General features: G+C 37.9%; 1 protein-coding gene across 6 annotated transcripts in view; it reads right to left on the bottom strand.

Annotated features, from left to right (window-relative positions):
* The window catches only part of LOC107826384 (pre-mRNA-processing protein 40C), a 33,831-nt gene that overhangs the window by 18,589 nt on the left and 1,896 nt on the right, over window positions 1-13,346 (bottom strand). For 2 of the 6 annotated variants that reach the window (XM_075226906.1, XM_075226904.1), the window contains exons 2-9: window positions 12,586-12,841; window positions 12,364-12,501; window positions 10,981-11,181; window positions 10,199-10,838; window positions 9,940-10,103; window positions 8,968-9,005; window positions 7,007-7,085; window positions 3,916-4,386 (exon numbers count right to left, since the gene is read on the bottom strand). In XM_075226906.1, the coding sequence (XP_075083007.1) occupies window positions 3,916-4,386; window positions 7,007-7,085; window positions 8,968-9,005; window positions 9,940-10,103; window positions 10,199-10,838; window positions 10,981-11,181; window positions 12,364-12,501; window positions 12,586-12,825 (1,971 nt within the window). In that variant the 5' untranslated portion in view covers window positions 12,826-12,841. The remainder of the gene's footprint in view (window positions 1-3,915; window positions 4,387-7,006; window positions 7,086-8,967; window positions 9,006-9,939; window positions 10,104-10,198; window positions 10,839-10,980; window positions 11,182-12,363; window positions 12,502-12,585; window positions 12,842-13,346) is intronic. The other 4 variants (XM_075226903.1, XM_075226905.1, XM_075226907.1 and 1 more) reach the window with 2 other exon arrangements.

Here is a 13,346-nt window from a genome sequence, read left to right as displayed (position 1 = left end):
CAGATTGTTGGATACTTAAATGTTGATTGGGCAGGATCACCTTCTAATAGACGTTCTACGTCTAGACATTGTGTTTTAGTAGGAGGTAATTTGGTGTCTTGGCAGAGCAAGAAATAGAATGTGGTCACGCGGTCTAGTGCAGAGGCAAAATATCGAGCAATGGCTATGGCAACATGTTAGCTAGTTTGGATCAAACAGTTGCTCAAGGAGTTGAAGTTTGGTGAAATCAACCAGATGGATCTTGTGTGCGATAATCAAGACGCCCTTCATATTGCATCAAATCCGATGTTCCATGAGAGAATTGAACACGTTGAGATTAATTATCATTTCGTCAGAGAAAAAATATTCTCAGGAGATATTGCTACAAAGTTTGTGAAGTTGAATGATCAGCTTAGATATTTTCACCAAGTACCTCATTGGTCCTCGTATTAGTTACATATGTAACAAGCTCGGTACATGTGATCTGTATGCACCGGCTTGAGGGGAGTGATAGATTATATTATAGATATGTAAATAAGCATAGTCCCATATGGAATAGGAATACAGTATGTATTGTGTATTGTTATAAATAGGGGCGCTTGTATTATAGTTAAAGTACATCAATAATATAATTTTCCCGTGTATTATTTCTCACAATTTCTAACCATCCCATTTCTGTCCATTCATCACTTCTTTTTTTAATAAGGCAATGTTCGGGCCATTCCTTTCCACGCAGATACAAAAAGTAAATAGTTTCCATTTTGTTCCACTCAGAAGCAACAAATTAAGTCATCAAGTATGACCGTTTGAATTAAAGATTGTAATTTCGTCTCTGTCTCTGCCAGGAGGATTTATGGTCGTCCCAAGTACACCAGTTTGGAACTCAATTTGCCAACAAATTTGACGTAGATAAAACATGTCAAGATAGTTGAATCCCAACTTACAGCAAACAACAAAAAAGATAAATCAAGCACCAGAGTTAATAATTAAAGTATTTATGTTCCAAAACTAGGAAGATGGCATGTTCTATTATAAGAAATGCTTTTATGTCCCAAAAGCAAGCTGTAATAGTAGGAAGCTTGAATTTTTTTTTTGATAAGGTAAATTGTATTAATCAAAAGGGAGAGAACTCCCGTATACACGAAGTATACCAAAATGTAGAGAATTTACATCAGAACATGATTCTCTACAAAAGACGCCCAATCTTCTATACAAGTAGGTGCTAAATGAGTGCACCAAAAAGCAATCAAAGATAAAAGACTATTTTAAGATGTGAAAAAAGAGACTCAATCCCCTCAAAAGCTCTCATATTTCTCTACCCCCGTATTATTCACATGACAGCTAACGGGGCGAACTTTCACGCCTTTTGCTTTCTTCTTCTACGGAAACCGGCTCAGCTATATAACATTTCCTTTACAGTGCTTGGCATCACCCATTGAACACCAAAAAGATTCAGGATTGCCCTCCAAAAACCCGAGGACACAGGGCAATGCAATAAAAGGTGATCAACTTCTTCCCCTGAGCTTTTACACATGTAGCACCAACTAACAAGTGTAATTCTTCTCTTTCGAAGATTTTCATCAGTCAAGATCACTCCCCTCGCCGCTAGCCATGCAAAAAAACACACCTTCGTGGGCGCCCTAGGAATCCAGATCGAGGAGTATGGAAAAGTGGTCTCCTCTCTCACCAACATACTCTGGTAAAAGGACTTTACGGTGAACAAACCATCGCCGCGCAAACCCCATCTCCAATAATCACAAGATGGTTGGGACATGTCTTGCCCATATAGAAGTGTAAACAAATCTTGGAGCTCCGCAATTTCCCAATCTTGCATGTTTCTTCTAAATGAGAGGTCCCATACAACCCCCCCTTCATGCTCCTTACGAATCTGTTGGACCATCAATTCCTTCTGGTTTGAAACTCTGAAGACGTGGGGGAAGGAGACCCTCAGAGTATTCTCTCCACACCACCTATGATTCCAAAGGCTGATTCTCCTTCCATCTCCCACCATGTAAGTGATGTTGCCATTGAATGTTTCCCAATTCTTCATGATGCTCCTCCACATGCCACACTCGAAAGGTGTTGTGATTGCCTTGGTCCTCCAACCCACTCCCGTGGAATCGTACTTTTCTACTATGACCTCCCTCTATAGAGCATGTTCTTCTACCCCGAATCTCCACAGCCACTTTCCCAATAAAGCTCTGTTAAATACCCTAAGATCTTTTACTCCAAGTCCACCCCACTTCTTTGGGGAAGTGACTATCTGCCAATTCACTAGATGAAACTTTCTAGTTCCATCCGCCGCATCCCAAAGAAAATTACTTTGAAGTCACTCCAATTTTTCTGTAATGCTCACCGGTACTTGCAACAGGGATAAGTAATAGGTGGGCATACTCGATAAAGTGCTTTTAATAAGCACTTCCTTACCGCCTTTTGACAAATATCGTTTCTGCCAGCCTGCTAATCTTTTTTCAACCCTTTCGATCACTGGATTCCAAACCGTAGTATCCTTATGTGAAGTGCCCAATGGGAGACCCAGGTAAGTAGTGGGAAAGGAGCCCACCTTACATCTGAGAACATAAGACAAAGCATCAATATTAGCAACCTCACCCACCGGGAAAATCTCACACTTGCCGATATTGATTTTGAATCCTGATACTATCTGAAACCACTGCAGGACCTGCTTCAAGTAGATCAACTGATCCATATCGGCATCACAGAAAACCAAGGTGTCATCCACAAAAAGCAAATGAGAGACTCTTCGGGCACTGAGCACCCCGATCGGAGCTGAGAACCCTTTCAAGAAGCCTCCGCCCACCGCACGATCCATCATTTTGCTCAGAGCATCCATCACTAGAATGAATAGCATGGGGGATAGGGGGTCACCTTGCCTGAGACCCCTGGAGCTGCCAAAGAACAGGTATACTCCTCTACTCTCCCTCAATCCTCCTCTCCCTCTATTTTTTGGTATACTTCTTGTATACAGGCATGTTTTAGCCCTTTTGTTTAATGAAATTTTATTACTTGGGAAGAAAACTGCAGGAAACTTGAAAGAATATGTATCTATGCCAGAAAGCTAATATGAAAATCAAGAGTTATCATATTATGAAGGACAATAGCATCAAAAATATTATACCCCAAATATAGCTCAGCTCCATGAGTATGTTGGAAAGCAAGCCACCAGAGGGGTTGGGGGGGGGGGGGGGGTTCCTAAGTAGTATTGCAGGACACAAGTCCCCTATTTTGGTAGCATAATTTCAGTGTAGAACAGGTATACTCCCTCAATTTCATTTTATGAGCAATGTTAAAAAGAGAGCTATTGAAAAGAGAATTTAACACAGAAAATAAACAGTGAAAATACAACGTGGACATCTGCAAATGTATCTCAGATTTCCAAAAGGGGTCATATGCATAGAAGATTTGCGGAGTTTTTATAGAAAAGCAAGGGAGTAAACATAGATTATTATAAACCTCGAAATATAAAGCTCATCAAGAAAGGCTTAAGTAATTCGTGGTGGGATGATATTAATACTTCAAGAATCTAAGCTATATCTAAAGGAGGTGTAAATTTAATCACTTCCACACTACCCAAATCATGTTTTGGAGGAACATTGATGCATGGGTCATAGAAAAAGTACTAGAAGCAAAAGGGTTTTAATGCTAGCACTGAGATGGAGGTGAGAAGGAATAGGCCAAGTCTTTTCTTTGTTCCTAACAGCAAATTAAGTCAGAAACCAGTGTCTAGAACATGTTAGCATCAAAATAAATATTTTGGAAAAATGTCAACAGAAACTAGATGTATAAGTAGAACAAAAGTATATAGATGAATGTACTTATATATGCATAAAATTTACATAGGTCATAAAGTCATGAAAACAGCAAACTAGAATTGCTACAAAGTAGCATATTCTCCAAAAGAGAGAAGGAAAAAGAAACCTTGAATTGGATGATACAGTCCTCTTTGGTTGGTACACTCTCATCATCTTCTGAATCGGAAGAGGACTCAGACATATTGCCATTGTCATTAGCTTCTTTTGACTTCTCTTTGCTATTTTCTTTTTGTGGAGCTCTGACTGTAGATTCAAGTGCTTCTGATCCATTTAGCTCAGATGATATTACTCCTGAAGAGGCTGGGGCTGGTGAAGAAACAGCAGTCGTAGCACCAGCATCCATTAACTTCTTTTTTACAAGATCCAGTGCAGAAGATCCTGGAACAACTGAAGATCTTAGAGTTGTTGCATCACGACCACCTGTATTAACAGCAGGAATGCTCAAACTAATAGGAGAAGATCCTTTTTCAGTTAATGCATTAGCATTAGGCATTGACATTGATTGAGCCTGCAAAGCATCAGCATCATGCTTCTTTTTCAACTCTGTCACGTCATTAGGAATTTGCCAGCTGCTTAACTGGGTAAGAAGGCATACAAGGAAAAAAGACATTAGAAAAAGTATTCAGTTACGTTTACTGTCTTTAAACTAATTCACCAAGAATCAATGTCAGAATGTACAACTCAATTTCTCATTAAGGAAGATTTGAAGGAGCGTGGGTATGGTTGCCAAGGAGATTCAGACGTTTCTGGAGTTTTGTGTAGTTGTGGTGGAATTTTTTTTGATAAGGAATTGACTGGAACAAAGAGAACTACTTTATTTTGTAAGTACATAGTAAAAGCTATCCTTTTTGTGAATTTCGTTTTTAAATATATTATCGTTATAATCTTTTGTATCAAACAATTGAAGTAATATATCAAAAAATCATAACAAAAAGGTTTTAAGACGACGTAGGACAGCTCTTAAACAACCATTTTGGAACATTCTCTACTTTTATACAGTTGCTGCTTTCGTCTCTGCTAAACTTCATGGATACTAAAAAAGTTTACTGTTATTGTGATTCAAGAATCAGAAACTGAAAGTCAAAGAAATCAGCACTTCACTGTGCTTCACTAAAACAAATATTATTTATACTATTATCTAAAAAGTTGCCCAACTAAATATTATTTGAGCATAGGGCTGAATGTTGTACTACAAGACACTATTCAACCAACATTTGTAAGGTTTTCCCAGTAGTAAAAAGGTCCAATGTGCCCCAAATTATTTTTATTGAACAAGTTTGGGCATAAAACCTGTATACAAGGGGTATACAAAAAAGTAGAGTACATAAATATATGATTCTCTACGAATAACACCCAATCATCTAACAAAGAGGAACTTCATGGGTGCACCAAAAAGAAATAAGGGATAAAAGGCTACTTTTCTATTGTACAAGCCCCTATATTATTAATTTATTGAGTGTAACAAACTACAAAAATCAAAAATCTTTTGTAACGAGAACAAGTCATGCCTTGATTCACATTTTATTTAACTAACGAACAGTCTGTCAAGCTTAGCTCGATCAACAGTGTATATAGCCATTACAGTTTTCTTTGAAACAAAAGATGGAGTTTTCTAAGAATCTCGGCCTTGTAGAAAAGATGGTAAAAAAAAATAGAAATGTCGTAACCGTATTATCTGACCCGCCCATTTGCTAGTACTAGTTATGTCCAACATAATCCTCCATATGCATCAGTCTATAAAATTAAGAATATACCCACTGCAAGTTAGCTCGAATAAGCAAAGTGACGGTCAAGTGAGATTACACACCTAAATATGGACAATTAGATATCTGGGCTCGGCATTCTAGGAGAAGGGTATAATAGATGAATATATAACACATCGAACTAAAATAGACCCTTGTGGTCCAACCTTCTCCGGACCCGCGCATAGCAGGAGCTTGGTGCACCGGGCTGCCCTTTTTAGTTGAAATGGAAAAGTGCTATGAGAGTGTTGGGCGATAGGAGTATAACTACCTACCAAGGTGCAAGGCAACTTCTATAGAATGATTGACCAGCAACTTTACAAGGCAATGGCGTAACCAGGAATCTCGCCAAGGGTGTTCAAACTTTAAAGAAGTCAATAATTGTTTTTCTCGATGAATGGTGCACCAAAATTTTTATATCAAACTACGCAACATTTAGCTAAATAATAAAAACACTTGTATGAACTATAAATTTATAAATCAAAACTAACATTAAAAAACCACAATAGAAATTTTACTAAAGTAAGCATAAAACAAAAGGAAAGAGAGTCGAGAGGGTTTGTAGTATGCAGAGAGCTTTTGTTGAAGAAATTTTTGTAGAGCTTGACTTTTAAATTACAAAATTTGTTTAAGTAGCAACTTTTAATTTTAAAACTACTTTTAAGATTAGTTATTTGTTTTAACACAAAACTTAAGTTTTAAGAGTTATTTATTAGGAAATTTTTTAGATTGAAAAGAGTCAAATAAACCTCATACGGTGGTCTCTGTTTAGTTCTGGCAAACAAAATGGCCAAATAAAATGTTTAGACAGGGATTTGAGCCTGTGAACAACACCTCACTTTGAACACCCTAGACCACTGGACTGCCTCACTCAACTATGTTAAAGGTGTTCAAAATGTAAGATATACCCATATAAAGTAGTATTTGATCTATATAAACAGAATGTTCGCTTGACTACCCGTGGAATAGTGGGGCTATGCCACTGTTACAGGAAGTGAAAGTTAGGCCTCAAGGACCAACACATCACAAGATGAGTCTCACAAAAATGCAAATGTTAAGATAGATGGCACTAAATACAATATTAGACAAGACAATAAATGATCACACCAGAAGGCGCAAGCAGCACACACAGAGGATAGGAGACAAGATTGGTTGAGATGGTTTGATAATATCCTACATTGACCTCAACATGCATCTGCCCGTAACTACGAAACTATGATGATTGAAGGGGAACTGAGGTAAACTTAAAATCATACAAAAGGAACTTGATGGTTTGGTAATATCCTACATGGACATGAAAATGTATCTGATAAGGGAGAAAAAGAACACCCAATATGATTTGATAGACTATTTCAGACCTCAGGCCATTCTATGCCAAAAGATGCATGCCAAATGAAACAAAATTAATGAGAGTCAACCTCTTTGTAGGGCAGAGAATAAGGTGATTGACCATACCTTTGTTTTAGTGTTATAGTAGTATTTTTGTCCATCATTGGTAGTAACCAATGCCCAATCTGTACCAGCCAACTTTTCCCTGATTATAGGTAAACAAGTTGGAATGGTTAGTAGAGCTGGTAAAGCTTGCTTCAGCATTAATAGATGCTTGCAAACAAGAACCGCAGAGCTCAAGTAATATTTGTTTATGAAAAGAAACTTTCATAAAAAACAAGTAAGCAAGCAAAAAGGAAAAAGAAAACTTAAAGATCAAGTGATAAACTCATCATAGAATTGATTTACACAATGAAACATGGGCGGTGAAACTCCTAAGGACTAACTGCTACTCCAACAAGAAAAACAGGGTAATATTCTGACATCAAACGGGCATGAATCCAAAGTGAAGTATACTCCTTACTGATGTTCTGCCCATCTTTTTTTTATCTTTTCCGATAAGTAGGGTAAAAATTAATTAATAGAGTACCAAGGTGGTACAGCAACAACTGTTCTGCCCAAATCTTTCTACGATAGACACCCTTCACGAGACAACCTAGGCTTACACTGTTAATCAAATCTCTTGTTAATGACACTATTAATCAGTTCTATGATGAAGAGAATTGAACTCCATGTAATCCTTCATTCTAACCTCTGTAGAGACACCTGTACCAGTATTGAATAAAGGGCAGCCTGGTGCACGAAGCATCCCGCCTTTATAGATGAAGAAATTGGCTTTATAATCAATTACAGCATATTGTTGTTCACGTCATCACGAAGAACAATTAATGAAGTTTGATGTGTGTGCTAATTACTGGCATTGATCTAAGAAAAGCAAAAGATGAAAGCAAATCTCGGTTCAAGAGGTACAGTTGCTTAAAACTTGCTCTGAGGATCTTGCTGAACTATGAAGTTTAACACTACGCTTTGATTAACAAGGAATAAAAGCTAGCTAGCTATTGCCTATTATTTAAGGCTTTACCCTTTAGCTGAACATTCTCTTTTGCTTGGTAGTATCCAGGTTGAGTAGTCCTCTATTTTCATTTTACTCCATTTGATTTCCAAATAAACTGTTCTTATCAACACTGGAATGCATGCATGGCATACACCCTCCTCGAAGTATTGAATACAAAATTAGATATGTTCAGTTGTCCACATAAGACTAAAATCTTTGTGTGTGTGTGCGCGCGCGTGTGTGTAGGGATAGGTAAGTAAGAAGTTGTAATAATGAGTTTCGGCACTAAGATGGTGCAGTGTATGTACAAGATTACAGTTGCAAGAACTTAGTCCCTATGTTAAAGAAGATTTATATAACTTATTGCAGCTAATAATGCAACCGAAGAAAAGTTCAAAAGTTTTTAGAAAGACAAATGTGAAGCATACAATGACCGAAAAGAATTTTTTTTGATTGTTTATAAAGATTGAAAAGAAATTTCAGACCAGAACAAGATGCAAACTGATAGCACAGCCAATGAGAAACATCATACAATGGAAAGAAACAAAAGAGAAGCATCATATGCAGACACTCATGAATCATGAAGCCTAAGAATCTGAGAATGCAAGGAGCACAGATTTCTCTGGAAAACAATGGTGTATTGAGCTCATTGACAGATCCCTGCTGGCATATTATCAAATATCATCCATTTACAAATAAAGATGGGTAGTCTTTTCCTATAGGATAAAAAGGGCTAGTTGCTTCAGTATAATTTGAGCAAACTTGCAAGTGTTCACCAACATAAAAAAATGGCAAGTTAATGAACTCCCAGCTAGCATATAATGTTCGAGTAAAATATTTACATTCTCAATATGCATGTTCCAATAGATCACTTGAAGAACATTGCATGTATACGAATATGCTTAAGCAGTCGGACTATGTAGAATAAGTCATCAGATACGAGGGTGCATTCACACAAACATAATGAATTTATTTAGAAAAACAAAATACAATAGTACGGGTCAATAAACTTATTATTACTATAGAGATTTACCATGAAACGGGAGTTGGCTGCGCAGCGACTTTGGCCGGCTGCACCAGAAGGGGAAATTGTCAGGTGCTATTGTAGACAGACATGCATGGATGACTAAAAATGTGTGAATAAAGAAGACAATTTACTCTAATAAATAAAAAGGGCAAACAGTGACAAAGGTAGGCGACAGCCAGATTATTGTAGTTAAAATTCGTGTGCAATGTCGATATAGATAATGGAACTGAAATTTCTAGAACCACCCTGTAGCCAAATTAACCATAACCAAGCCAAAAAATGATCATCTCAACAAAAGTTCCACTCTTGCTTCTTCTAAACAACAGTAGTCATCACCAAAGAAGAAAATAAACTGTGGACAAAGAAACACATGTTATCAAGAATACTCAAAAATCACAACCAGATGACGTGAATGAAAGCATATCACTTTTGCTTTTATTGCATGTAAAACAGTCAAGGATTTGGTGCTTCTAAGATGACCATGGATCACAAATTAATTAGAGATTTTTTTTTCCAAAAAACAAGAAGCAAGAGGATAAGTTACATGACCTTTGAATCGTTCAGAAGGGAAGAAAGATTTGCAAGTAAAAATGGCCAAGCGTATACTCCTTGTACAAAATTTTCTGAAGAAGAGACATTTATCAGAAGAGAATCAGAAGTAGAAAGACTAATGCTAATATAAGAAGTGGAAAGGGAGACAAGACCTCTTGTTTCTTTATCATCTTAGTTTCATCAAAAGAGGGAACTCCAAGGGAAGAAAGTAGCATCCTCATGAAAGAAAGAAGATCTAGAAGAGCTATGAGTTAAAAAATTAATAGAACTATCAGCTAGGTAACTCATTTAGGCAGCGCCCTGACCTACAGGCCTAAAAAGAAATCTAGTACTCTACCAGATTGCCATTACCCATTTCCAGATGAAGAATACACCTACTAATTAAGCATCTGCTTCACAGTTAAAGACAGAAAGTGATATTCATACCTCTCCGCTAAAGCCAGCAGGTTTCTCATAAGTAGATTCTCCAGTCAAAGAATTATAGTAGTATATGGCTCCTGTTTCCGTCCGGTGAGCAGTCCAGGTCTCCAGTTGTTCACTGGTTGGAGCTCCTTCTATAGTGTCAGCATCATTTACATGCTTAGCGCTGTCTGAAAAGGGGAAAAAAGGAAAGGAAAGGCCATATGCTGTGAAATGAAGAATGGATAAATCGAAAGGATATCATTAAAGAAAAGATTCAGCATACCAACTCCAGGAGGTAATTCTGGCTGCAACCCTAAAGCAGGGATTGACTGGGTAGCAGTAGTCGGCACTCCAGGTGGAGTTGCCACGGAGGCGACACCAGGAGGTCGAGTGTCGGGCAATGTCGCTGAAGAAAGTGGTGCACCAGTAGCTGACAAAGGAAAGGGAACAGCAAAACCTGCGGGGTGTGATGGAAATGGTGGTCTTAGCATGGTAGTGACAGGTGAAGGCTGCAACCAAGGTCCCTGGAGAGTTGGAGCCATAGGAGAGGCAGAAAGATAGGGAGAGTATATTTGTTGCTGAACAGGTGGATTGGCCAGAACAGGAACAGGAGGCCCATTGGGCCTTAAGGATAAAGAAGGACCTCCAGGTGAAGCTGTAGCAGTCATGTTGGAAGATGAAGGTATAACTGGACCAAGACCAGGAGGACCAGGTGTAACAGGACTCCTAGGCACTCCAGCTGGAACCTGAAATTGAGGTGCGTGGGGCATTCTTATATTTGGAGAGCCCAAATGAGAAGTTGGAAATGCAGCCGTCGAAGAACCAGAACTCATGTGACCAGCCTGTGAAAAAGACTGCATGAAAGAAGGTGGAAAAGTCATTGCTCCCATTTCGTGTGCAATGTCAACTCTTCTATTCTGCAGCTAGAATAAGATCAAACAGATGTGAAGTCATGATCAGTTGTTTGAATTGCTTACAATAGAAAAAGCTCTGGATTTCATTTTATATATATTAGACCAGCTAATCTTTTTACTTCAAGGGACATAGCTTTGTAATAACACATACTGGTTTCATTGTTTGATCAGTCTGCACCATTTGAGGACTTCCATTGAAAGACAAGTTCGAACCACTTAACGGGGAGGCTGCAGGTGCAGCACTTCCAGGTATGAATGAGCTTAACCTTGTAGACACCAGAGGAAGAGGAGGCTGCAATGATGCAGCAGGAGATGCATTGTTTACATCCACTAGTTGATTAGGAGCAACAGACTGCCACAAACCAATAGGTCTAGTCAGACACAAGTCAATCCCAGCAAAAAGTAAAAATTAAATTAAGAAAATAAAAGCAGTCACCTGAAGACACAAGGGAGAATCCTAGGAAAATACATGAATACGGTTTTTATAATTAGTGGGAAAGTTGATTGTGCAAATGATGACTTGGACCTCCTAACAAGATTAAGACTTTAATAATTCATGACCCCAATACAACAGTGCATCCCCCACACGTGCCAGCAGCAGAGGATGAGGGGAAGCAAAAAAGTAACAGATATTTCAGAGCAATCTTCTAAAGAAAACTACACAAAAGGACATTTCAAAAGAAAGCAACATATTGTCTTTAGAATTGATACGAACAAAGTTGCCAACTGCTTTAAAAGCTAAATCACACAGAAACACATAGCTTCATAGGAAAAATCACATAAATGAAATAGCATACTGCAATCAAGGACTTCTATTATTCTGGATCTGTTAAATCCTATCTTCTTAAGAGATGCACAAAATAAAGAGCAAAACCAATAAGTACCTTTTTATGGATTAGCAATCTTTAAATGTCCATGTAAAGTTTCTAAGTAATTTGATTTTGATAATAGACAGCAATTGTGCTCTTCCTGAATTGTAGAATGCACTTCTAAACCAAATGAAACCTGAGGTACAATGCAAAGGTATCTAGGAGAAATTCTTAAAACTTGTCATTTATTTCTTTCTTTTTGAAAAAAAAGAATCTCTTCTCGATATTTGCTTACTGTTTTGAAGCCCATACCTTCAAAATATTGTTTTCCTGTATGAAGGACTCAATACACACATCCCGTTCTTCACAATGCTACATCCTACAATGTCCAGCTAACTTCACTTACTCTTACTCTGATAATTGCAGGATTACAGGTCAAAGATTCAACTCCAGCTTCAGGCTTTTAGCGACATATCCGTGTTAAATTTACCCACTGAACATTTACCTGGGTCTAATATACACACGTCACACAAACTTACCACTTTAATAGGGTTGGCCATGCAATAGAAAACAGTAGTCCTCATATGAACCTATCCCCCCACCACCACCACCAACAATAAATAAAAAAAAAATACAGCCACTGACAACATGTAACACGTTCTGACAAAATGTATTAGCCAAAATGTATGGCGTAATATTACTGTCATCAATCAACAGAAACTAACCCTCAATGGTAGGCCACCGGAGAAATTGTTATCAGCTTGTGAAATGTTGTATGAAAATGAAGAGCCAACATTTGCAGACTGGCCGGGAATGGGAGGTTGGAGCGATGCTGAAGAACCTGAGGAAGTTGATGGAATGACCTGCAATGAAAGACAAGTAATTCATAGTTCTCTCCAGTTGAACCACTGCATCTCCAGAAACAAAAAAAGTAAAAATTGACTAACAGGACTTGAAGATGACTGTTGAGAGCTTCCAGAAGGGACACTAGCATTCACATAAGAGAAAGAAGCCCGACCAGCGCTATATCCAGGAGGGGGGATAAATTTCCCTTGGACCGCTTCCTGAGTTGAATCTGCATTTGGAGTCGCAGAGCTTGTAGTTGGTTCTCCAGTTGCTAAACTCATACCAGATGTTTGTGAACTTGAAGACTGCATTTCCTGGGGCAGCCAAGCTGGGGATGCCATTTTACTGCAAAAATTACTTGAAGAAATAAAAGGTATGATACTTTATTGCCGCTTCTTTGAGTTTTTTCTTCTTTTTTTTTTTTTTTGCTTTCATCTATTTGGTTGAGATGTCGTGTTTTATTTCAAATTTAAAAGAAAAGAAGAGAGATGGAAGGAGAGAGAGGGAAGAACAGTTACAGGGAAAGGTTTTTCTTTCTTGATAAGGAAAGCAATATAAAGTTACAGGAAAAGATTAAGGTCTTCTTTCATAATGGAATACAATGACAAAGGAAATGCATGTCCACTTAAGAAGACGCTCCCTCTGCCGCAGGATGATGGTTACTCTCATCTCCCTAGAGTTAAACTAATTCATAGTATTTCACACCATACTTTTCAAATGCAGTAGTATGCAACTCATAATAGTTCCCAAGTAGTTTCCAAGTCTCTAAAAAAATAGTTTCAAAGAGAAATTTTTTTGATCTGGAAAAAATATTTTCAAAGAGAAATCAAATGTGGCTCACATATAAAATAAGGTAAAATTG

This window comes from Nicotiana tabacum, chromosome 12 (assembly GCF_000715075.1).
Source record: "Nicotiana tabacum cultivar K326 chromosome 12, ASM71507v2, whole genome shotgun sequence".
NCBI lineage: Eukaryota > Viridiplantae > Streptophyta > Magnoliopsida > Solanales > Solanaceae > Nicotiana > Nicotiana tabacum.
Note: the sequence above shows the minus strand (reverse complement) of the source record. Positions and strands in the feature narration are given on the sequence as shown.